Below are 25,573 nucleotides of genomic sequence, written 5' to 3' on the forward strand. Positions count from 1 at the left end.
CCACACAATTGGCTTATTAGATAATCACATGGATGATTGTTGGTGCCAGACAGGCTGATTTGAGTATTTCTGTAACTGCTGATCTCCTGGGATTTTCACACACAACAGTTTCTAGAGTTTACTCTGAATGGTGCCAAAAACAAATAAAACATCCAGTGAGCGGCAGTTCTGTGGACAGAAATTCCTTGTTGATGAGAGAGGCCAACAGAGAATGGCCAGACAGGTTCACACTAACAAAGTCTACGGTAATTCAGATAACTGGACTGTACAATTGTGGTGAGAAGAATATCATTTCCGAATGCTATTCTTAGATGCAGGTTGGTGCTGTTTTGGTGGCACGAGTGGGACCTACACAATATTAGGCAGGTGGTTTTAATGTTGTGACTGATTGGTGTTTACATGAGAGAGATTGTGGCTGCTGCGATTTAACTAATCTTGAAAAGTCTTGATTACAGTACTCTGTTTATGTCTTCTCCTGGTACATCATTGGTTTATATATTGAGCGTGGTTACCATGGTGAATCAGAGACAATTATATTAATCTATATTCCTGTCAAAAATTAAAACTGCTATCTACTGTGTTACAATAATCCATGTACTGACATGCTTTTTTCCCCCTTCTTTTGTAAATTTATTTTTGTTTGTTTTTGCAGCTAATAACACAAATTGAATATTGTATTTATCACTAGACCAAAATAAATCAGGGGTATTTTTAATAGTTAATGACACATGTGCATTTAAATATTTGGCCAGAAATGTATTTTTGTACTTTTATTTAGTAGCCAAATTCACAAAAGTAATTTTATGGCCTCTATCCCCGTCAACATCAAGTCATTAGACAGATGTCCAGCAGACCCAACTCCACCCAAAAGAGAATTTACATGAGCAGTGAGGTAAGTTAAAGCGACAGCTGTCATGCAGAATGAGTACAGTTCTATTCAAACCTCCCCTGAGAGAAGAGCGGTGCATTATCCCTCGCTTTTGACAGGGGCCGCTCTCCCTACAGTCTGTTTCTACCTTTGCTGGCTCTTGCGTAACCGTTACGAGGAGGGAGGCTCAGTCCTGTTTCTATGAGCATGTGGTAATAGACGTTGTTTTGGATGGGAGTTGTTGTGGTGATGTGCTTTAGTGGGTTTTAAGCTTTAAAGGAAAAATAAAGTGGTGTAACTGAATATAAAAAACTGTGTAAAAAATAAGTATTGTCAGAGCTAGGGTTATATTTATAGGTTTAAAGTAGATTTAAAGAACTTGTTCAAATATATAATACACTCCAGAAATGCCGACACCAACTGCAGTGGCTGTTTTGGACACGCTTATTCATTCTGTCATTCCTTGTTATTACTATTGTTCACATTTTCGTAATTATGCTTATAATGAATAAAACCTAATAGTCTTGACGGTACTTACAGTACCACATTTTATTTGATCCTTTATTATTTACAGAAAGGGGACAACAAGCCTCCAGCCAACCCCACACACTGCACCATCTATGTAGCAAAGACCTATCCACCCTGGCAGCACAGCGCCCTCTCTCTGCTGGGCAAGCATTACAAGGTACTTGTTTTTTTCTCAAAGAATGCATGACAACGTGGTCTTCATATATTTACATTGCTCAGAACAACTCTGATTTGTAAGAACTTCAACTAACATGGTGCTTCACAGAGAAGAAGAAATGGGCCACACTGTTTTTCTATAAAAGGAGAAAATTAATCAAGCGATAATGTAGCACCAACAGTCATTATGCCATAATAAATCCTTACGTGGCTTTCAGAAACGCAATGCAAAGTATAGAAGGGTCTTGTAACACACTGAAATGTTTCATTTTGCTGTTATAACCAGCTGACTGTACATTATCCCACTTATTATATTTATTAAAATAATAATAAAACTACTTCCCAAATAAATAAATGAACATGAATAATTGATTTGAGTTGAAATAATTTTATTATATGAGAAGAGATCTAAGAGACTGCATTCTCTGACAACAGTCAATGAAAAAGTTTAGCCGTCATTATTAGTATTAAGCAGATATATCGACCAGTTCTATATTTGCCCATTTTGAGATTATCGGCCGATTGTCATTTCCATAATCTACCAAGAACATTTTCAATGGCTGTTTTCAAAACTCGCAAGCAGAGTATTTGTTATTTTCCCAGTTATCTGCCTATAGACCATTTCAAGCATGTAAACAATAACAAGGAATTGGAATACAAGTTTTCCTGCAGCTCTTCCGTTGTCCTTAACAGATCCTTTAAATAAGGCTCTGAGTGAACATATTTTCCTCAAGTATCGTCAAATGTTTACCTGAAGTGACTTCAGATGTTTTTTTGATGCTAAACGTCTATGGGAGAGAGGTGATAAATTGTTAGATGGTCATAATTATTTCCTTTTCCGAGAGCTCAGGAATATTCGCTCCTGTTATAAAAAAATATTTTTAGGCAAGCCTAGTCAAGTCGGCAGACATCTTTGGAACACTCTCGGGCAGATATTACAAGCAGCATGCCAGTGCAGCTCCTATCTACTTGAAAGGGGAAAGACAAAAATCCCAAAACTGTTGGCCAAGATTTCGATCAAAGAACATATTTCAAATTGGCAGTAAAATCTGACAACACTGGTATTATAAATTCTGCTTCTTTACCTCAAAATATGCAAAAAAAACTATTTTCCCTACTTGTACAGTATAGCTAATGTGCATGCACATTCTGGAGTTGATTGACAGATGATGTCTGTATCTAAAATGTGACTGGCTCATTTATCTGTAAGGCAGGACTTGCTTTCTACATCCATTTACTGTTGGGCATTCCAATTTCTCCCATTCATTTTAATTGAAGTGACCCAGCGTTTAAATAGCCTCTGGTTATAATCAATGAAGCTGTTTGTCTGCGCGACCCACAGACAATGTAAGGATTTCTTTTTTTAATTATTATAATACTTTTCTTGTTTCTGTCTTCTGGGTAAAAGTGTCTGCTAAATTACAAAATGTAAATGACTTGTGGAGGTTAGTATCATGTTAAAGTCACTATGAATGAAGCACCTGCCACTGTTGTTTTGAATAAGGGTGCGTTCCATTCATAAGTGATCATCCCTATGCCCTTCAAAGACTTTACCATCCAGTTTTGAAAGGCTAAAAGATGTGGGGCTCAAACATAATTCTCATTTGGAACTCACTTTTGAAGTAATTTTTATTGGAAATCCTGTCTGAAGCGATCATACAGTATGACTATCATGATTGTCCTCCCTTCAAAGTACCCGTCAGAGGGTGATTTATCCCTTTTGGAACACTCAACAAGCAGGAAATGTTCCTTGAACAAAAAACCTTCACTTTCTTAAACTGTCTTGAAATAGTCTATAGTAAATCGGCTACGGATGTTTTGTGCATCCCTAAACAGTATATCACCATTAAATCTGTCATCGGTCACCCTGCTCCCTAGATATCAAAGTATGCATCAGCCATTAGAATACCCATTTCGGTTTTTCACTAGTCATGATGCAAAGGCCACATAATGCAGAATTGTTCAATCAGAATCAAGTTTTCTAGAGAGCCATGTAATAATGGTAAATATTAGGTTTAGTATAAAGGAATACTGAAACACAAGGCCATGTCCAAGTTGCATATAGTTGTACAGTGATTGGTGAATTATTATCCATCTCGGAACTATCTTTTGAATGTCAGAGTTGAATTTGAAAGTCTTCAATCTTGGTAAACTGTCAATCAAAGAGCTCTTCTTTCCCATTGTCATTTCCAGAGCAACAATGGAACTCTGCCTGACAATAAGGTCATTGCCATGGAGCTGAGTGCCATACCAGAGCTGAAGAAATACATGAAGCGAGTGATGCCCTTTGTAGCCATGATAAAGGTACAAGAAGATTTTGATACATGAATATTTGATTTCAGATTTATGAGCCTGTCAAATAATAGGATCAACATGGGCCATGTTCGGAATATAAAACTACTGTATACTGCTATTTCTGCAGTACACAGCATGTATGTTTAGCACAGTATGGGGAATTTCTTTTTTGCATAGAATGGCCAGATGACCTAATACAACTGCCAAAATGAGTGGGATATTACACGGCACACTGGGCAAAATACTGTATCCCACAATACAATACAATACACACCTCCCATTTCCAGTGTGATGAATGAACCAGAAGGAATAAAAGCGCACATTATTTGATTTGACTGCAAAAAGTTAAGATGTCTTTACTTTAAATTGGATAAAAATTGCAAGATGTCTGCAACTTTCCTATATTTGAGGCGATAACGTCATTTGATAAATCAAGCTTGCAACATTAAGAGGTCATGTGACAGAAATGTAGCATACTACATTTGTTGCATGATGAGTAGAGTGTCACATACTACCGGTATTTAAAAAAAAAAAATAGTAGGCAGCTACACTGTGCAGTAATACATTCTAAGCTTAGCCATTGGGTGTTTCTCAATACTAAGAAGCAGAGAACGGACTTGTGATCTTATGAAGACCAGTCTTGCCAAGCTACCTTGGAAGAATTAACTCGGAAGGACAGCAGGATGTAGAACACATCTATTGCGAGCTTTGAGATGTTCTGTGATTATCACACCAGCGTTACGTCCAATCTAGGGGTAAGGATGCAACATAAACGAGGCGCCACAAGCAGGAATAACCAAAACTCCCAAATGTATTGGATGAAACATTTATCTTTGTAAGAGTGAAGCAAAGACTTCAGAAACTAGTGTGGCCAAAATGTATTTCTAACTTCTCAGTTGAAAATTAACTTTATAAATTAAAAAAAATAAATAAATACATAATTGTTCCCTACCTCCCTAGTGATTCCAGAAACAAGAAAAACCTCACACAATAAAAGAAACAGGCCCCCATTTCCTACAGCTTCCTCTTTAAGATCAATCACATATTGACTTTGGAGAAAACAATCACTCATTTCAATAAATTAGACATTGGCTTTCACTACCACATGTTAACAATGAGGAAAAACACTATAGAGTACAAAAGGTCACCACGGCCTTGGGAGAAAGCCACATCGGATCAACACTGTCCCCATAATTAGGCAGACCTCTCCACATCCACCAATCCTCAGGACTAGCTGATTCTCTCCATGGTCCAATCCCCTTAGAGAGAGAGAGAGAGAGAGAGACAAAAGACAAAAAGAAAGGGAACAACACACATAATAACAGCGTCACCTGCTGCACAATACGTCAAAGGATGTAACACCTCCCTTCCATAAATGTCAATCCACCGTTTGACTAAAAAGTGAAATACCCTACTCAACACTAAAGGCACGGAACAACGTAAAAGCAATCACATTTTTCACACCCTTTTTGTGATGAATCTCCAAATTGAACTCTTGAACAATTAAAGACCAACGCATTAAGCATTGATTCAAGTTTGACATCCGACTCAAAAACACCAACGGATTGTGGTCGGAATGATGGGAACAGAATTACCACCCAATCAATACCATCAATTGCCATCAACAGGCAATTGAGCATTCACAAATCCGCTAACCAAGTCTGATTTTAGATACACAGAATGTAGTTTAACTTTTACGCAGCCTTGTTCAATCTCCCTAACTAACACATTAATTCTGCAGTATGACTCATCAGATTATGGAAACACGCTCTCCAACATAAATGATTAAGCGACTCCTGTATCCTTTAAATTAGAAACCATCTGCATCTGAAAACCCCACAAATCCATTCAGAATGAATGGTTTGTAAACAGCAGGGGATGAGGCAAGACTACTCTGAGTGTCATCCAAATCACAATCAAACCCCACTCCCTTAGATTTCTTCTGTTTCCACATCTTACAATCAGAGATAAGATGAGATGAGTCAAGGCAGTAAAAACATACTTTATCGGATGAGCAAGGGTGTGCAGTATTACAAGGTTTTTCACCTGCATCACTCTTAGTCTGTTTAAAAGTGCTGCAAACTTTTTCTCTAACTGAAAGATCAATAACTGGGAATAATTGTTTCTCTTGACGTTCTGATACAGGGAATCAGTTTTGTGAGTCAAGTAAAACTCATCAACCAAAACTGCAGCGTCTAACTGTTACTTTCTGCTCATTTAAAATAATTATTACCTTATCTGGCAGACCACTCTTGAAATCCTCCAGTAAAATCAGTTCTCGTAACTGAGAAAGCATTGTGGCTTTACAGGCCCCACACCATTTGTCAAACAATGCCCCTTTTTCTCTAGCAAACTTCACAAAAGTTTGTTTTGCTGATTTCAAATGGGCTCTACATTTTTGACGATAAGCCTCTGAAACGAATTCATAAGTCATATTCTAAACTTTCTTCAATAGGTAAAGCTGAGCAAATTATTTTGTGCCTTCCTCACCAATTTACACTAATTGGAGTGCCCACATTTCCAGAGGCCATCTAAGAGTGAAAGCAATGCGTTCGAATGCATAAAGTACGAATCCACTTCTAAAAGAAGGTACTAATTTGATATATTTGCTTACATCAAATTCAGCAACAGATGTCGCTGTGTCTCTATCCACGGTAGAAGTACCTTTCACTGAACCCACTTCACCCCTTATCACATTCTGGGCCACCCATATAGGAGGAGGAACTGAAGGCGAAATAACTGAGGAAATGTATACTGTGCTTCTCGTATACCTCACGCAAATGGAGCAGTCTATTCTCACGTTCCTCTCTCGCTACTTGCAATTCCAGCTCTTTTAATTTAATTGCCAATCCAGGGTCAAAAAGCGGACTTGTAGCACCGGTGTGCAAGAGGAGCTTTGCATCAACTTCAACCAGTGCAGCAGGCTCTCCAACAATCCTTTCAATGATTTTATTCAAAATTTCAGATCAAATTACATGTTTAACATCAGACCTAGATATTGCCATTTCAAAGAATCTGTCTAGCTGGATTAGATCATCTTTCCTACATTTCTGAAACACTTCTAAAGTCAGATTCTGGGAGAACACTTCTGGAACAAACTCCATTTCCCACCATCAATATTTCCCCTCCCACACAAAGAGAAAACAGCTAAATAAACTAAACTCTTTTATTATGTGAGTTTTTTCTTCTTTCTGGAATAGTTAGGGAGGTAGGGAAGAATTATTTATTTTCTTTTGTTTCTTTTTGATTAGGGAAGTACATTTTCAACTGGGGATTTAGAATAACTTTTGTCATTATATGCACGGATTGACATCTCAGATGCGGAGGCAACTGAGATTCTTCCTCCGTCACCCGGATTGAGGCAAGTCACTACGCCACCATGAGGAATTAGAGCACATTGGGAATTGGGCATTCCAAATTTGGGAGAAAAAATGAAATAAAAAAATCCTGCTTGTGGCATTTCATTTATATAACGTCACGTCTAGGTGTAAGGACGTAACATAAAGGAGATGCCACAAGCTGGATAATAACAAGTAATAACAAATTTACTTGTGCTTTCAGCCAATGCTTAAACAGAAAAGTACATGCAAACAAAACAAGCAAACCAAACAATATAACAACAAGCACAATAGACTTAATACTACAAACAACAACAAATCTCAAGTGATGTATAGTATTGATCAGTAGGTAGTGTGATCCACCATACAGTCCAAACAATGTGAGTGCAAGTGGAAAGATAAAATGTTCAAACAAGTGGTCACTGCTGGAGTAATGAAACAAACCGCTACTACCTGCAGGTCTCACGGCACAGATAAACAGTGGAACATTAAACACCAAGCGCAATGTTTAGCCGGCAGACAACGCGTGTCCAATCGCAGTCAAGAGCGCAACGATGCATGTATTGTGTTGGTGACGCTAATCAACAGGCATACAACGGCATTGGGCATGAAAAAATAAAAACACTGGAGTTCTGGTGCAGTAAATAAATAATGTGGAAGCTGTAAACATTCTTTTTAAGAATATTTATGTAATGTGCTGATTCCTCATATTTTATAACATACCTGGTGTTTTGTCTTAATGCACATTATTTAATTTGGTGTATTTGAAGTTGGTTCGGGAGTCCTTTTGGAATATTCTCATAGCAAAATACATGTGCAAATATAAAGCGAACATATTTTCATATAATATCACTCTTTACTTATCTTACTCGGATAAAAAACACAGATACTATATTCCATAAAATGCATCAAAAACATGGAGCTAACAATGAAACAGTTTTTCAAATTAGATAAATAAATGCCTTAACTGCATCAAATAAATGAACCTTATACATTAACAGCTGAATAAGGTCAGAGCAGCAAAATCAATTCATTTGTAGAACAGCAACAGCACCTCCTACTGTACAGGGGCGAAATAGTTTTTCTTTTTATTCGTCACGGTCTCAGTGTGAATGGAACTTTATATATTTATATATTGCATATGTTAGATTTAAATAATGATATAAATATATATCATTAACAAAATAATAAATGTAATATTAACTATATTATAGTAAATTACTAACTTTCTTTGCTGTTTCTGCAAATTGTTTGTTACTGTGATTGCTTTGTGAATTCATTTACATTTTTTAATGGAAGCAAATGTGTCTCTTGCACTACGAATCTACACTGAAGTTGGCCATGTTTCTGTCTTTGTGTTTCCAGGACAACCTGGAGAAGAGCGGGCCGAGGGTTCTGGATCTAGAGCTGGATTTTGATGAACGTGCAGTCCTTCTGGAGAACATTGTGTATTTGACCAATTCACTTGAGGTAGCACCACACAACTATTTTGAAGAACAACTTAATGGCACATTTCCACTGCACGTTACTGTTCGACTCGACTCTGCCTGCTTTACTTTTCTGAGCTTGCTTTTCCACTGCAGTTTTGTGCCGCCTCAACGTGGGTGGGATTATAGGCTGATCATCATAGTTGCGCCGCCTCTACTGCCGTGACATCATCTTAAACGTGACATAAACATTACTGACTATAAACAATAACACGACCGCTAGCTGTTAGCTACTAGCTCATTGTGCTGCATAAAGCAGTTGTTACATGGTGATTTTACACAGGTGTAACAGTTAAATTGTCCTGTTTGTTTTAGAAGCAAGCTTCCAGTAGCTGCTCAACTAAATAAAGTGAAACTTTCAAGCAGAGTATAGAGTTAACATAACAAAACGTAACATCATCCATTATGGACTCCAATAACGCCGTGGCCGAGTCCAGGGCACTCTCCCTCCCATTGCTCGCCGGTCTATTGCCATAGATAGCGCCCATTTGGTCGAACCACTTCCACTTTCTTCAGTTTGAACCACTCCAGCTGTTGTGGTCCTTGATGGTTCTGTAGTCATTTTAACTTTTTTTTTTATCTTTTCCCTACACTGTTGGTAGCTACGGTGGTAGCCGTGTGAGGCCAAAAGTGGAGACACTTCCTGAAAGACATTTTCGTTTTGTTCGTTGCTAACGAGAGTAGCGTCTGCACCTCATCTATTGACCACGGCGTGGTTTTGCGCACAGCCATTTCTTTTTACAATTCAAAAGTCACGTGAACAAATGATACTGCTATCGCTGTTGCTAACTTTACAACTAGTAGGTTGATGTCCCATGTCGCAAATCCAGTGACGCCGGTAGCGACGATTCTCTCTGGCCAATCAGTGATGTCCAGGATTTTGACGTCACATTTAGTATCAGCTCAGCTCGCTTGGAACCTCAACCGAGGTGGTACTAAAAAAGTACCAGGTACTATCCACAGTGGAAAACCCCCAAAAAACAAGCAGAGTCAAGCTGTACCATGCAGTGGGAAAGCCCCATAAATGTCCTGCATTTAAACCTCTCTGATGTTCTCATCTAACCCACTTAAAGATGTCAAATTTCCTTCCCTTTACACCCCAATTTGGAATGCCAATTTCCAATTTCTAAGTCGTCGTGGTGGCATAGTGACTTGCCTCTATCCGGGTGGCGGAGGACAGATCTCAATTGCTTCTGCATCTGTGACCGTCAATCCGTGCATCTTATCACGTGGCTTGTTGAGCGCGTTACCACGGAGACGTAGCGCATGTGGAGGCTTCACGCTATTCTCCGTGGCATCCACGCACAACTTACCATGTGCCCCACCGAGAGCAAACCACATTATAGTGACCACGAGGAGGTTACCCCATGTGACACTACCCTCCCTAGCAACCAGGCCACTTTGGTTGCTTAGGAGACCTGGCTGGAGTCACTCGGCACACCCTGGATTCGTACATGCGACTCCAGAGGTGGTAGTCAGCGTCTTTACTCACTGAGCTACCCAAGCCCCCCCAGTTTACTTTTTTAACAAATGCTGCTTCTATTTTTTTGCATGATTCATCAGTGCATGCTATTCTAAAGGGAAAAAAAATAACAATTAGATTTTTCTAATAAATATAATAATGTGTCTTTTGAAACAACATCTTTTGTGTTGATGTAACCATGGGAAATAAATATTATTGACCAATAATTTTGCAGGCCCATCAAAGTCCCAAAGCAAAAAAAAACAAGCCCCATCCTCCCTTATTTCCCACTGAATATTCTGTTTCACATGGAAATATGTAAAAAAAAAAATAATAAATGCTCATAACATGTCACAAAAGCATGCTAACTTTGTTCCAAACCTGTATGACTTTCTTCTGTGGAACCCAAAATAGATGTTAGACAGAATGTAAGTCACCATACACTTTCATCTGCATAAATCCTTTGTGTTCCTCATATGAAAGTCATATGTGTTTGAAGACACATGAAGGTGAGTAAATGATGACATTTTGATGATAATTTTTTATTATTGAGTGAACTAAATAACTTTCCTTAAATAGCAGATTTTTGATCAGTTTTCTTTGGTAACAACCAATCAAATTGCAGTGCTTAGTGTAGAAAAAACAATAATCTGTTGACTGTTAGATCTGAGCTCTCTTGATACTTCTTTCTATCTGTAGCTAAAGAGTTTACCATTTTCTTTCTCTCTGTCCTCATCAGCTGGATCAGATAGACGTGGTGTTTGCCTCTGAAGCTGATGACAAAGTAAAGGAGGACTGTTGCCCTGGGAAACCATTCTGTGTCTTCAGATCTGAGGTGAAACCGACAGCCCACTGGGGCCTTGTCATTGCTGCCGCACGCGCTCAAAAGCCTCCGTCTTTTGTTTTGCTTTTTTAATGGTTGATCTGCCCTGCACTGCATGCAGCTACAGGCAGGCTAATTTTAGAAGCACTATGTGCATTGGTAATGGTACAGTGTAGGTGTACAGAATTCATTCAGTGTTTTTGAATTATTGCCAGGCTTTTAGTTGACTTCAAATAATTTTCTGGAATTGAATTTGCAAAATCTGATTCACAAAAGCCTTTCCTAATTCACATTCACAAAATAAAATGAATATACACGACCAAGTCAAACGTTTGGATACACTCAAGAATTTTCTCTATTTTAGTGGCCGTTCTCAGAAAATATTGATATATGTATAAACCCTGATCAGAGATCAGGACCCCCCGAAAGGAAGTGAAGCCACTTATTTCATGGCTTCTAACCAAATAAATAAATACATGAACATGAAAAATGTATTTACGTTGAAATTATGTAAATAAGTGAGAATGAGACTTTCTGACTGCTTATTATCTTGCTTATTACAAGACTACTTGCCAATTATATAAATAAATAAATGCACATGAAATACTGATTTGAGTTTAAATGTATTTTATTAGCTTACTGCTAGATGGTGCCATTAACCAATTATAATAGAGTATTCCAGAGAGCTGTGAAATATTTGCAATTTAATGAATCATGTAATTAATTCTATTAAGAATTTCCATCAATTGACAGCCCTAGTTAATTCATAGTTTTGAAAACTTTACTGTTTTTCTAAAATATGGAAAATAATAATAATAATAAATGAGTAGATGTGCCCAAACTATAGACTTGTATTGTATTCAAAAAATATGATTAAATATGACATTAAAGTTGGTACACACACACATTTTATTTTTGAACATGCCACTGTTTTGATCTTTGTGACATAGCATCTATAAATACAGCATCATTAGCTGTGACCTCTGTGTGTCTCAGCCTGGAGTGTCAGTCTTGATGGTGAATCCACAGCCATCAAATGGTCTGTTCTCAACTAAGGTTGACATTCGACAGGGAGACCGCAAAGACAGCATCGTCCGCAGACTATCCCGAGTCAACCGAGGCATCAAGGGTAAGCCTTATTGTGCTGCCATTAGAGCAAAGTAATGTAATAGAAAGAATTAATAAGGTTTTATAGAAATAATAAAATATGTAAAACAGATTTCAAAGCATAAAGATGGCCCAAAATATATGTGGACACTTAAGGCACACTTAAAGGATTCTGAACGTCCTTGTATTTGGTAACACATCATATAACCAAATGGCATTTATTTGAAAATATACAGTACAGGTATACTTTTTATTTGTAATGAAATTATACAACAGATATACTGTTAAAATACGTTTTTGGACACTGTATAGTTGACAGAATTTTCATCTTTGAGCAACTATTCCTATAAAATTAGTTGCCAAAATGGCTCATTTTATAGTTAGTTCTGAGAAAAGCCCTAGGATCATTTGTTTGCAGATGCCACTTGATTTGATGCTTTATTGTCTAATGCAATGACTTTCATTGACTGTATATTTGAAGTATGACTTAGTATGTTACATATTTTATCATTTATCATTATATTATGAAAAACCCTGTTGTGAAAATTTCAGATTTATCCAAAGTGAAGTTGATGTGTTTTGAAGACCCTCTGTTGGGACCTAGAAGAATCCCTGTTTTGGGAAAGGAAGAGGAGGGTAAACTGCCCATCACAGACAGTTCAATCTTCCACCTCAACCTGGAGCAAAGCAAAGTCCATATGAGCGATAACAGCCTGAATATAGACATTGGGAACACTCTATTCTATCTGCTCCTGTGACACGTTCTACGTACAAATATATTCAATATACAGTTCCCCTCTCCCCTCTATCAGCTGCTTGAGAGCAATTAATCTATCATTAGCTGTCATTTAGCCTCATTGCAACAAGCTAAAGGGATAGTTAACTCATAAAAACGGATCATTTACTCAGCCTCATGTTGTTACAAACCTGTTTAACTCCTGCTTTGGTGTTTGGTATTTGTTCTGATTAAGGGTTATAACACATTCATATGTTCATTTTCAGGCTTTTCTGTAGTAAAAGCCCAATGGGGAGCTTTAAACGCACAATTCATATTTATTTAGGATAATGCTAATTAGACTGGAAATGTTTGGGAAAATTAATGTTTTTTATGTGGGACCTTTTGTATAACTTGGAGGTGTTGTTGTACTTCTATTTGTTTATACCTGTTAATCAGATTCATTTGTAATTTTTACATCTGTCCTGTATTTTAAACCAAGCCTACATATGTAAACCGCAACAGTCCTACAAAGAAGATGTGAAAAGACCTGCTGTGTTGTGCATTCATCTGTGAACTTGTACAACCTACAGTATGTTTTCTGGGTGCAGTTAATGCCTGTATTTCTCTGTAAAACTCCAGACTTAAATTGTTTTTCTCTCTTCAACATTTTTTCTTTGGACCCTTTTCTGTCAAATTACATGCATTCAATGAACACTTAATACAAGATGCTAATAAAATGTTTGAATAAATGCCACACCCTAATCAGATTAGGCAGGTGACTAGCTCATTTTTGGGAAATTTATATTTTTTTTCCCCCTTTGAATTGCTACAAAAATAATTAATAAGAAGAATCACAGATATTAATATTTTTGATATATTCTACTTACTCTGTGTGTAATGCAAAATAATAATAAGAATTAAAATAGTATTTAATTTGAAATATTTTTTATTTACTCATTCATCACCATTACATTTTAATAAAGAAATAAATTAAATGCAACTTAAAATGAGCTTTAATTGAAAAAAATATACAGTATATATGATTTATCATATCCTTTGTATATTTTTAGTAAAATGCTTTAGATTTGATATATTTGTGAGGCTTTTTGACCAGATCATGATGTAATGATTTAGGGTTAGACTTGGGGTTAATATTGGTGAATAAATTATTATTTTTTACCTAATTTTTAGGATAATAGTTTAAGAATCCATTAAAAATACTTGTTTACTAATAATCTGAACATTGAGGGGATGTTTCCCTCCTGATGGTTCCTCACTAATCGTGGTGTTGATGGCCCTGCTACTTCAAACCTGAGTGGAAAAATATAATTTCTTAAAAGTTCAGAAGTAAACTTTTCAAATTCAAACTTCAAATTTCAAATCAAAACAAAGAGAAAACGAGCCTAAGAATTGTTGCAAGGGTTATTACTCTATTTTGCTGTCAAGCAGGCCATTGCAGATATGAAGACAGCTAATTTCTACAGTCGGATGCGCTAGAGAAAAGATCAACCACAAATAAGCGTGTTCAAATAGACATTTACATGCATTTAAAAAGACTTGACTGACAAACATATAACCAAGCCATTGTACATATGACAAAACCAAGCAAGGTTTCATTTGTGGATGTGACCCAGTTTAATGCAGGTTAGCTGCTCTGAAGAAGGAAGTGAAGCAAGACATTAACCTCATAAGGACGTGCAATTCTGCATTGTCTGTCTCTGTGTTCTTGGGGTGCATTTGTGTAGCATCACACACTGGCTGGATCACTGGTAAGCTCTTGTTGCATGTTTGTCTCAATAGTGCATGAGAATGTGTTTTAGAAGTGTGTGTAATGGAATGGATTCTTGTTATATTTATGTGACTTTAATATTCAGTTTGACTTTGATATGCATTATGACTGCAGGTTAATGTTCATAAAAACTTTTTAGTTATATGTAGGTTACATAAAACTGTCTTGGAATTTTTTTACAATGCCTTCAATAATGTTGGCTACTTTTAAACTAACTTTTATGTATAGATCTGATTGTTTTACCCAAAACTAGACTTTAACAATATAAAACTCATTAAAAAATATATTTTTTGTGTTAAAATTATTTGTCGTTTTTTACACAAAATATGACTGTCCCACAGTTGTATATATAATTATTTTGAGATATTATCTCACTGTTTTGAGATATCTCATTTTTTGAGTTATCTTATTCATTTTAGAATCTCATTTGAAGATAATCTCATTATTCTGAGACATTATCTGAATTTGAGTCAGTATCTCATTTTCAGTGTCTCAATAATATTTTTAGTTAGTATCTCAGTATTTTAAGACATCTCATTGAGTATCTTATTGGAGATATCTCATTATATTAAATGTGTACAATTATTATGATATATTCTCATTATGATTTAATATCAGTTCAAAATGTCTAATTTTTTAGTTAGTTTCTTGTTATTTGGGCATTTTCTCCTTTTGAGATGTTGAGTTAGTATCTCAGTATTGTGGGATCGTATTGAGTAAGTATCTTATTATGTTGAGATAGTAACTCATGAGTTATTATCTTATTATTTTAAGTTAATATCTCTATTTTGAGATTTTATCACATTATTTTGAGATATCTATTTTTATATATATATATATATAATTATTTTGCGATATCTCACGGTTTTGAGATGTCTACTTTTTCGGTTGGTATCTCATTCATTTTAGAATCTCATTATTTGAAGATTATCTCATTATTCTTAGACATTATCTGATTTTGAGTTAGTATCTCATTTTGAGATATATCTGAGTTAGTATCTCAGTATTTTAAGATTTCTCACTGAGTATATTATTTGAGATATCTCATTATTTTATATTTGTACAGTTATTATGATACATTCTCATTATGAGTTAATTTCAGTTCAAATGTTTTAAAATGTCATAATTATGACATAATATCCCATTATTTTGAGTTAGTATCTCATTATTTTAAAATATAATTTTTGAGTATCTGACTGTTTTGAGATCTCATTTTTGAGTTAGTATCTCATTATTTGGATATTTTCTCATGTTTTCATTGAGATGGTATCTCATTATTTTGAGATACTCTCAATTTAAGTTAATATCTTATTATTTTTAGTTAATATATTTTTATTTTGAGATTGCATCTCATTAGTTTTTAGATTATTTTCACATTATTTTGAGAATATCTCATTTTTTGAGTATCTCATTATTTTAAAATATTTTCTCACTATTATGAGATATCTAATTTTTCATTTAGGATCTCATTACTTTTAGAATCTCATTATTCTGAGACATCTGATTTGTAGTCATTATCTCATTTTGAGAAACTATCTCATAATTTTAAGTTAGTTTTGAAAAAGAATTAGATTTTAACTCTAATTACTCGTGAGCTGTATTTGTTTTATGATTTGACACTGCGGAAAAGGGCTTCCATAAATATGACACATTTGATGTGTGAATAAAACAATTAAAAATCATAAATTTTGATAAATATAAATTGTAAACAGAATATTTTAGTATGTGTCATTTCTAATTAAGCTGTAATTTTGTCCAATTATGCAAAAAGGTTGAAAATATAATTTTATTGTATTTGCGTATTTAGGAAACATAAAATGCTAACTACATAATTAGCCTTGGCAAGATGAAGTAATCAGACATTTCATTCCAAATATGTTGGTAATATAATTTACGTCACCATCATTTCCACCACAGAATGTTAACAGAAACGATACAACAATGTGGTTGAAATGACATTTCTTGGTTCTGAAAAAGACAAAAATGAGAATTCTCAGAATTCTCCTGTGATGAATTTATGTGCACTGTTGAACTTTGTTAGTTGACAAATTAAATCAACTAGTGAGAGTGTGAATAGTTTTAGAGAGTTTAGAGAGTTTCTAAAAGTCTAGGGCCAAAAGTGCCCATATATAAAGACACACCCAATTGAGAGGTCTGAATTGTTTGTATATTGAGTCTTTTGTGTCTATGTGACAAACGCATTAAGAGGGCTGCAGTCTTATCAGCTCACAGCAGCTTTCTGTCAGGGCGTCTTGGCCAATTGGCTATCAGAGATACCACACCACTGTCACTATGGGAAACTCACCCCTGTTTTTTCCAGCAGTTTATTGTCATCGGGAGGAAATATTCTTAGCCAATTTGACATCCACCACTAGGTAAGTGTTCACTCTCATTAGTATGCATTTTATAAGTAATGTTGACAATGCTGTCAAATCTTTCAGCTCAGGTCATGACTAGCCATTTATTACCTTTATAGGGTTTTATGAACCTCCATAGTCTGTTCACTGACTGTTTGAAGTTTATTGCTCACAATAATGGTAAGTGCCGCTGACTAACATAGCAAGTTCCAATCTAATTGACTGGATTTATGCAAATTCTGCAAGCATTCTGGAATACACTACAAGACTTTAACATTGATTTTCAGTTGGGCCGAGTTAGTGGTAGTTGATATGATGCTCCACGACTCAAATCTGAAGACATATGGTGAGCAGCCAATGGAAATTAAGCATGCAGGGTCGCAAAGCTTACGAAACGGGAATGGCAAACAAGCACTCAAGTGGAGTTTAATGTTTAATGGCACTCACCTCAACAAGTGTTGCCGTCTTCAGAGGCCATACTGGCTGTGGTGTCTTCCCAACCAAGATTGCACCCAAATGTGCTTTGCCCATTTCTTTTACGACTTGGAATGCAGTAGCGACAACAACAACTGCTCCCATATCATGTATGTTTACCTCTGTCAGAAACAGAAGGGGACATTTTTCCACAAGAGTTTGAAATTGGATTGGATTGACTTGTAAGTGGGATAATGTGGATTCTGAGTCGTGTGATGCCCAGTTTTTGTCTGAACCGATTTTTCCAATAAGTCGGTAAGTGTGTAATGCCTAGTATTTTCAAATCTGTTGCATTTGTGCATTTGAGGATAAACTAGTAATTTGAAGAATAGTAAAGAAGATTTGTCAGGTTAGTGACATAAAATGGGTAACACTTTACAATAAGGTTCCATTTATTAACGTTAGTTAACAACATTATTTAACACGAACGAACAATAATCAATACTTATTATGAATTCATTAATCTTAATGATAATTTCAAAATATACTAATACATTTTTAAATCAAAAGTTGCATTTGTTAACATTAGTTAATACACTATGAACTAACATGAACTATCAAAGAATAATTGTATTTTTATGAACTAACAATGACAAAGATTAATAGATGCTGTAAAAATATATAGTTAATTGTTAGTTCATGATACCTAATGCATTAACTAATGGAACCTTATTGTAAAGTGTTTCCATTCAATCTTTAAAAAAATATTTGGGGATTGTTAGAGGCACTAAGTAACAAGTAAACTAGATATCCACTAGCTGAATCAAATATTCTGCTTTGTTTAACAAGTTTAAGTCAATGAAATACTCGGCTTTTATTTTGTGTACTGTACTAGAGGTCTGCTATTATACAGTACAGTATATATACAGATCCGTGCAAGTCTTAGGTGCATTCTATTTTTCACAATAACATTTATCTTAAAATGGTTATTTTAAATATTCTGCTTTTAGTGTATCAGTTGGAAATATCATATATTAGATGTTAACATTCCCTTTGCAAATCAAATTAAATAGAAGTAGAACAAGGTGTCCTGCAACAGATGGTATGGCCCTCAAAGAGGCCAGGTCGCATCATCATTGAGTCAGTCTGAGATTACATGAAGAGACAGAAGCAATTGTGACTAAAATAGACTAAATAGATAGAAAAACTGTGGAAAGTTCTCCAAGAAGCTTGGAATATCCAATCTGCCAACAACCAAGAAAAACTATGTCCAGGTGTACCAAGATAATTTATGCTGTATTGAAGGCAAAGGTGGTCACATCAAATATTGATTTAGCTTTTTTAAGTTTACTGGACTTTGTATGACATTAATTGATAAATGAAAACGATTTTTGCCATACTTTTTGAAGACATCCTCACTATGCAATATTTTTGCCTATAAGTTTTGCACAGTACTGCATATATATATCGATATATATGTATGTATATACAATATACACTACAGCATTACACACATGCATACATGCACACATGTTACTCACAGATACTTGTGAACAGACAAGTTAAGGGCTGTTCACACTGAACGTGTGTTTTGTGTGTTTTTCTATGATAAAAAGCACTGGACAGACATTTTTGTTGTGCCGCATCTCTGTTTTTTTCACCATTTTAGACACCATGTCAGGTTAAAAATAATTTTTACAAGCACATCTTGAGACAAATTGCATTCTGCGTCATTCATTGTGCTGCATCTTCCTTTTTATGTCACAAAGATTCAAAGAAGTCCAAGTTGCAAAGAAGACGATTGTTTGAGGATGCAACACCATTATTGAAATTAATATTTTGGATGCTGGGTTTTTATTCTGGTATAATCAATCTCAGATAAACCCACCTGTAAGCGGCACATAAAAACAAAATGAACTGTGATTTATTGCTTTACAAATATATAACCAAGAAACATATTATGTCAGTCAGATGGATCCCCCTGTGTACATGTGTGGTTCCTCTGACATTTAGTCAAAAGTCTGGCTAAGTGAGACTTAGTGAATGTTCTTGGTTTGAAACTATCTTTCTTCTCAGCACCAAATGAACTCGTCAGGTGGTCAAGAGGTTGAACAGAATGCAACAGGAAGTGAGAAGATGGAACTTCCTGTAATGACTCAACCTGGCCTCGGGATGACCACGACAACAGTGACCACAATTAGTCAGACGGGTGGAGACTGGAGCACAGGGCTGTTTGACGTGTGTGGTGACACCAGCACATGTAAGAGCCTATGAGAAACAAGCTCCTGGTTGTAGTACTGTATGTGGTAAAAAACAGCATAGATAAAGATATAGACATAAGCAGGTAGACCAAAGTGCTAAATCTTCTACTTTTTAGAAGAACTGCATTTTTGACATTTAACATTTGGATGTGGAAAGGTTTGTAGAGATTTTGTAGTGTAAACAATCTTAAAATTTGCGAATGTCACTGCATTATATCAGAATATCAAACCATATATTTACTCTGAATGTATTTACAGGCTTACAAACAATGACAAGAATAACTGTGCCATAATTAAATTGTAATTAAAGTTATCCAGAGGTTTATCTTCTCCAGGATATTTGCTTTTTCTAGATAATGTACAACATAATTTAAAATCTTTTAGGTCAAACTTTTCAACAGATGTACAGGTCCATGCATTAGTATGCATTTATTATAAGCATGGTTTGTTTACAGTCTCAAAATAATTAATAGGTCATGATATTCCTTAATGATTATAAAAGGCTAAGGATTTCCATTAATTTAAAGTAAACCTGGACATAAAGCAAAGTAATACTTTTTACAAGAACATTGAATATTCCATTTCTACGCATTTGAGCCATATTCATTTGGCTGTTTTGTGGATTCATTTTGAACTGAATCCTTTTGAAGTCAATCAACATGAGCAGCTTTAGACTAATTCCATATAAACATTCAAGTTTGTTAACAGATACTAGCCCATGTTTTAAAGAATCTCTTGTCTCTTCTGTGCAGTTCTGATGGGTGCGTTTGTGCCATGCTGTTTGGACCTGAGTGTAGCTCATCAGTATGGAGAATGCATGTGTCTGCCGCTGCTGCCTGGATCTACATTTGCCATGAGAGTGGGCATCCGAGAGCGCTTTAAGATCAGGGTAAGGATTCAACGTGTAAATAATGCAGCATGCTGGAAAGGAATGTTTCCAACAAATTTCAACTGAAGAGTATTTATTAGTCAAGAGAAATGTATATACAGCTGGGTCATTCTAGGGAATATAAGGAAACTACTGATATAATTAATTTCAGTTGTGGTACTTTGAGAAAAAAAAGCTAATTATTGTTTGAAACAAATACAGGATAATGGCCATATATATATATATATATATATATATATATATATATATATATATATATATATATATATATATATATATATATATATATATACTGTATATATAAAATTGTACATACATGTCTGCCTATATGAGTGAAAAAAACCCATAGACTTCCATTTAAAAGGTCCCCACACAAATTTATAGGTTAGGATATCATAGAGACTTACAGATTGTCTCTTCTAAATTGGACCAGTAAGCAGCCATCCAGCAACCATCCAGCAACCATCTTGCAATGTACTAGTAATCAGCATAAACACTGTGACATTACATAAATATTTTAACAAATTATGAATTTAGTGGTGGCCAGTGGGGCTGCATGTTATATCATATTTTTTTTCAGAATACAAATGAACTAGTGGTATGATTTTAAATATGCATTCATCCATTTATATGCAGTCGTCTGTAAATTTTATAAAGATACAGGGAGCAGCAAATAATAGGCATGCGTCTAATATGTGTGTGTTTCTATGACGACATAGGCGTGTCTGATAGAGTTGAGTAAGCTGCTTGTCAGAATGAGTCAGTCTATGCAGCATGGTCATGCAATTTACATGAACATGACAACATTTTTGCAATTCAAAATGTATGTGCTGTATAACACGTTTGGCTGCAGTTTTACAGTTAAAAGTCCAACTGGGGCGCCAATAGCAAGTAAGATGGTGTCATATTCAGACGCGGTTTTAAAGTGAATTTTAGATTTTTTTTTTTATAACACACCCCCTCACCTAAAATTTTGCCTGAACCTAACCAATAGTGTTTTCAAATATAAATGAGATGTTAAAAAAAATCAATCTGTCAATTATCAATTATCAATGATCAATAATCTATACCTAAACCTAAAAAGCACAATTTCTGAAACAACCACGTCATTTTATGCTGCTTCTATGACTCTGTAATGTCAAGGGTCATCTTGAGTTTGTGGCTGGACTTGAACCAAGCCTAAGAAGCCTAAGAATAACAATTCTTATCCACTGTGACAGGGTTGAAATAATGTAGTGCGTTAGATCATGTGCAAGACAGTAACCATATATGTTGCATTGGGAGTAATAGTTTACAAATCAGCCAATGAAAAACCCATATCTGTTGACCACTAATGGACACCACTAATGGACACCAGGAATTTGAGCTTAATATGAATCAATTGAACTATTCAAATATCATAGACTGATATCTCACTTGGAAAAACAATTCATTCAACAATGCAGCATACCCATGTGTACGTGTGTGTGTTTGTAGGGCAGTGTGTGTGAGGACTGGACTACGGTCTATTGCTGCTACCCTCTGGCCCTCTGTCAGATGATCAGAGAGATGAAGAAGAGGCTGAAGACGCAGACCTACACCGTTTCCACGGTGCTGGAGAGCTCATGAGATACTCTGTGTGTGGGGTCAGGACATTTGGTCCCCACAATGAAGGCACAACATAAATCACCTACAAAGTGGGGATCAGCCAACAGTTCAAATGAGGAAAATGGTTTGATAAATAAGATTTCAATTCTAGTTTAAAATGGGAAGTTTCAGGGGTAGTGCGTAGCAAATGTCTTTAGATCAGTATAAAAATTATTGAAGTCATTAGAAAGTCCCCACTATGAGAGAAAAACTAATGTGTGTGTGTGTGCAGTCAGCTCAGATTGTCTTCTCATCAGTGTTTTTGATGATGTTAAGGACTAGGGGCAGTCTCAGTTGTCAGCATGTTTATTACCCAGGGTCCAGAAGTTCATGCAGGGTAAGACATATTAGTATTCTTTGCTTGGAGATTGATATGTCTGACATTTCAAATTGACAGATAGATGGAGAGACAGATGGGTAGAGAGATGCATGAGTGGAGAGTGGAGGTGTACACTTTGATTTCATACTGTTGTCTCACAGTTCATGTACACATGCAGTTTTATTATGTATTAAAGCTGAAGTGTAATTTCTGTGCCGCAACTGTCACCAAACAGAACTGCAAAAATAATGACTGTTGATAATAAATGTAGTGAATGTCAAACAGGTTTTCTGAACATCCTGTCATTGGTTGGCCATTAAAAATAATAATTATTTAAAAATGAGAGATTGGTCAAAACTGATTTGAGATCTCTCTTATGAAACCTTAAAAAAGGCCTATTTTTTATTAAAATATGACAAATCATAATAATTTGTACAAGATGCCAAAAACACAAGACATCGTACAACTTGGCTTGTATGAAAAGGTAAGACTTTTATGTCCATAGAGACCGGATAAAGAACAAACAGAATTTCAAATAGTTACAATACAAGCATGAAATTTGAGCTAGCATCCTATCCAATGCTTTATTTTAAGAAAGGACATGTCTGTGTACAAATTAGGTTACTCTCTACTACTTTTATGCAAAAGGTTTTTATTTTCTTCCTATTAAAATCATGGTTAGGTTTAGGGTTTGCGTAAGGCCTTATACTTTATAGTTAGGTTTATGTATGGGGTTACACTTAAGAAAAATGTTAATGTTTGTTGGTTCATTTTTTTTTCTATATGGATGTAAAGCTTATCTGTTTCTGTTCAAGCCAACTCTTGATTTCGCCATCTCATTCTCTTATTACAACACATGAGATTGGGTTAAGTTTCCTGTTGGAAAAACATAAACACAGGAAAGACAACTGTGCTTATTAAGCCATTTAATTTATATTTAACATTTATATTTAATAGGAAATTGTAATATATGTATTAAACTATGTATTATGTATTTATGCTGAATTAAATCTGTGAGGATTGAGCAGTTCATTTTACATTTGGTTCCCTATACGCTCTCTCTCTCTCTCTCTCTCTCTCTCTCTCTCTCTCTCTCTCTCTCTCTCTCTCTCTCTCTCTCTTTTTACCAGGTCTTCATAATTTATTATTGATACTTTCCAAATGTCTTTCATGTACATATTGTATTGAAAACCCACCCATCACATTATTAAGATATTCATTACAATATTGCATTATATTTCCTGTTTCAAGAAAGCTTAGTGTCTGTCTACATTTCTGTAGAGGGCACTGTTGTAACACACACTTTCCTTCCCGTCCATGAAGTACAGAGAGTGTGTATTTGTGTGTGAGATGGCATGGGTATGTCTGCTGTCAAGGGTTTTCTGTGGGGTTCCTGAGGGACATGAGATCGCTGGAGCCCTAAACACTGCAGATACAAATCCAGAGAGGTGAAAAATGCGAACAGGGAAGACTGTGACACAAGATCAAGGAACGTTTCAAGGAGCCCTGTTTTCTCTCTCTTACACACACTTTCCTGGCTCAAATATAACTGAGCACCAATATACCCATCTTTTACTTTATAAATATTTTTATTTTAAAAACAAGACTTTCTGAGTTCTAGTGTATTAAATAATGTAAATTGGTATTAATCATTAAAACAATAATCCATGAAAGGCCATGCATTACTGATTTTTGTTCTTGGTAAGAAATGGGGTTCTTACCACCTTAAAGGGAAAGTTCACACAAAAATACAAATTCTCATCATTTACTCACCCTCCTGCCATCTCAGATGTGTATGACATTTTTCTTCTTCAGAGCACAAATTAAGATTTTTAGAAGAATATTTCAGCTCTGTAGGTCAAAATAATGCAAGTGAATGGGTGCCAAAAATGTGAAGCTCCAAAAAGCACATCAAGGCCTCATAAAAGTAATCCATAAGACTCCAGTGGTTAAATCCATGTGTTCAGACACAATATGATAGGTGTGGGTGAGAAACATAAATATTTAAGTTGTTTTTTTGCTAGAAATTATTCTCCCTGCCCAGTTGGACAGACACTAACACAAGAAGAAGAATGTAAAAGTGATTTGTTTCTCACCCACACCAATCATATTGCTTCTGAAGATATTGTTTTAACCACTGGAGTTGTATGGATTACTTTTATGATGACTTATGTGATTTTTGGAGCTTACATTTTTTTGGCACCCATTCACTTGCCAAGAGAGCAGAGAAATTCTTTCAGCAGAAGAAAGAAAGTCATGCACATCTGGGATGGAATAAGGGTGAGTAAATGATGAGAGACTAATCATTTTTGGCTGAACTATTCCTTTAACCACTTTAATAGCAATAACAGCAATCTGAAAAAAGACACCACTGTTCAATAAATAGTCAAATGTTTTAATATTAATAATCAGATAAAACAATTCTTCCACCAAGTAACATTCTTCATGAGCCTGTAGGCTGTTTATGGTTGCCAAGCAACATAGCATCTTGGTGCATTAAAATATAATTTGCGTACACAGGTTTACAGCATTTATCTGCAAAAATGGAATTGTCAGTCTGAACCATAAAATAAAATTAAATACAATTTAGTTTGAATTGTGAATGCCGACTGTTCAATTAAGTTTGAGTGCAATTTGAGTACTGTTAATAAAGAATCAATCACGCAGGAATTCAAAATGCTGCCTTTGAATGTTTATATGTAAGCACCACCCCCATCAGACATTTTGTGCATCAATTGAAATACGTTGCCCTCTGTGGTGTCACTGATAGTGTGTTGCTCAAGCAATATCCAAGATACTGGTTCTGGTCCAGTGGAAACCAGGAAGTAATCATTTTCACTCCGAGACACTGGTTCTGGTCCCGGGAAACCAGGAAGTAATTGTGTTCACTCTGAGACATGGATTCTGGTCTGGTCTAGACCCATAGAAACCAAGCAGTAATCACATTCACTTCGAGACACATTTAGTAACCGTGTTCACTCTGAGACACGTTCTGGTCCCATGGAAACCAGGTTGTAATCGTGTTCACTCCAAGATATGGGTTCTGGTCCTGTGGAGACCAGAAAGTAATCGTTTTCACCAACCAGGAAGTAATTGTGCACACTCTGAGACATGGGATCTTGTCCCATGGAATCCA

At 35.7% G+C, this 25,573-nt stretch overlaps 2 protein-coding genes across 5 annotated transcripts in view; both read left to right on the forward strand.

Moving 5' to 3' along the window:
- Window positions 1-13,652, forward strand: part of LOC127624697 (leucine--tRNA ligase, cytoplasmic) — a 45,859-nt gene extending 32,207 nt beyond the window's left edge. The window contains exons 27-32 of the mRNA XM_052099534.1: window positions 1,443-1,553; window positions 3,746-3,856; window positions 8,551-8,655; window positions 10,874-10,969; window positions 11,954-12,086; window positions 12,617-13,652. Coding sequence (XP_051955494.1) covers window positions 1,443-1,553; window positions 3,746-3,856; window positions 8,551-8,655; window positions 10,874-10,969; window positions 11,954-12,086; window positions 12,617-12,822 — 762 coding nt within the window. The 3' untranslated portion in view covers window positions 12,823-13,652. The remainder of the gene's footprint in view (window positions 1-1,442; window positions 1,554-3,745; window positions 3,857-8,550; window positions 8,656-10,873; window positions 10,970-11,953; window positions 12,087-12,616) is intronic.
- Window positions 13,653-13,957: 305 nt separating this feature from the next.
- Window positions 13,958-22,723, forward strand: plac8l1 (PLAC8 like 1). Of its 4 annotated transcripts, none has more exons than XM_052100505.1 (6): window positions 14,528-14,551; window positions 16,895-16,946; window positions 17,532-17,657; window positions 19,419-19,602; window positions 20,356-20,492; window positions 21,969-22,723. In XM_052100505.1, the coding sequence occupies exons 4-6, from the start codon at window positions 19,425-19,427 to the stop codon at window positions 22,098-22,100; spliced, it is 447 nt and encodes a 148-aa protein (XP_051956465.1). In that variant the 5' UTR covers window positions 14,528-14,551; window positions 16,895-16,946; window positions 17,532-17,657; window positions 19,419-19,424; the 3' UTR covers window positions 22,101-22,723. The 4 variants fall into 4 exon arrangements, with proteins under 4 accessions (XP_051956463.1, XP_051956464.1, XP_051956465.1 ...); XM_052100502.1 differs by lacking the exon at window positions 17,532-17,657 and adding an exon at window positions 17,048-17,108 and having other exon boundaries at window positions 14,534-14,551; XM_052100503.1 differs by lacking the exon at window positions 17,532-17,657 and having other exon boundaries at window positions 13,958-14,551; window positions 16,892-16,946.
- Window positions 22,724-25,573: the final 2,850 nt, after the last annotated feature.

The sequence above is a fragment of the Xyrauchen texanus genome, chromosome 31 (assembly GCF_025860055.1).
Source record: "Xyrauchen texanus isolate HMW12.3.18 chromosome 31, RBS_HiC_50CHRs, whole genome shotgun sequence".
In the NCBI taxonomy this organism is placed as follows: Eukaryota; Metazoa; Chordata; class Actinopteri; order Cypriniformes; family Catostomidae; genus Xyrauchen; species Xyrauchen texanus.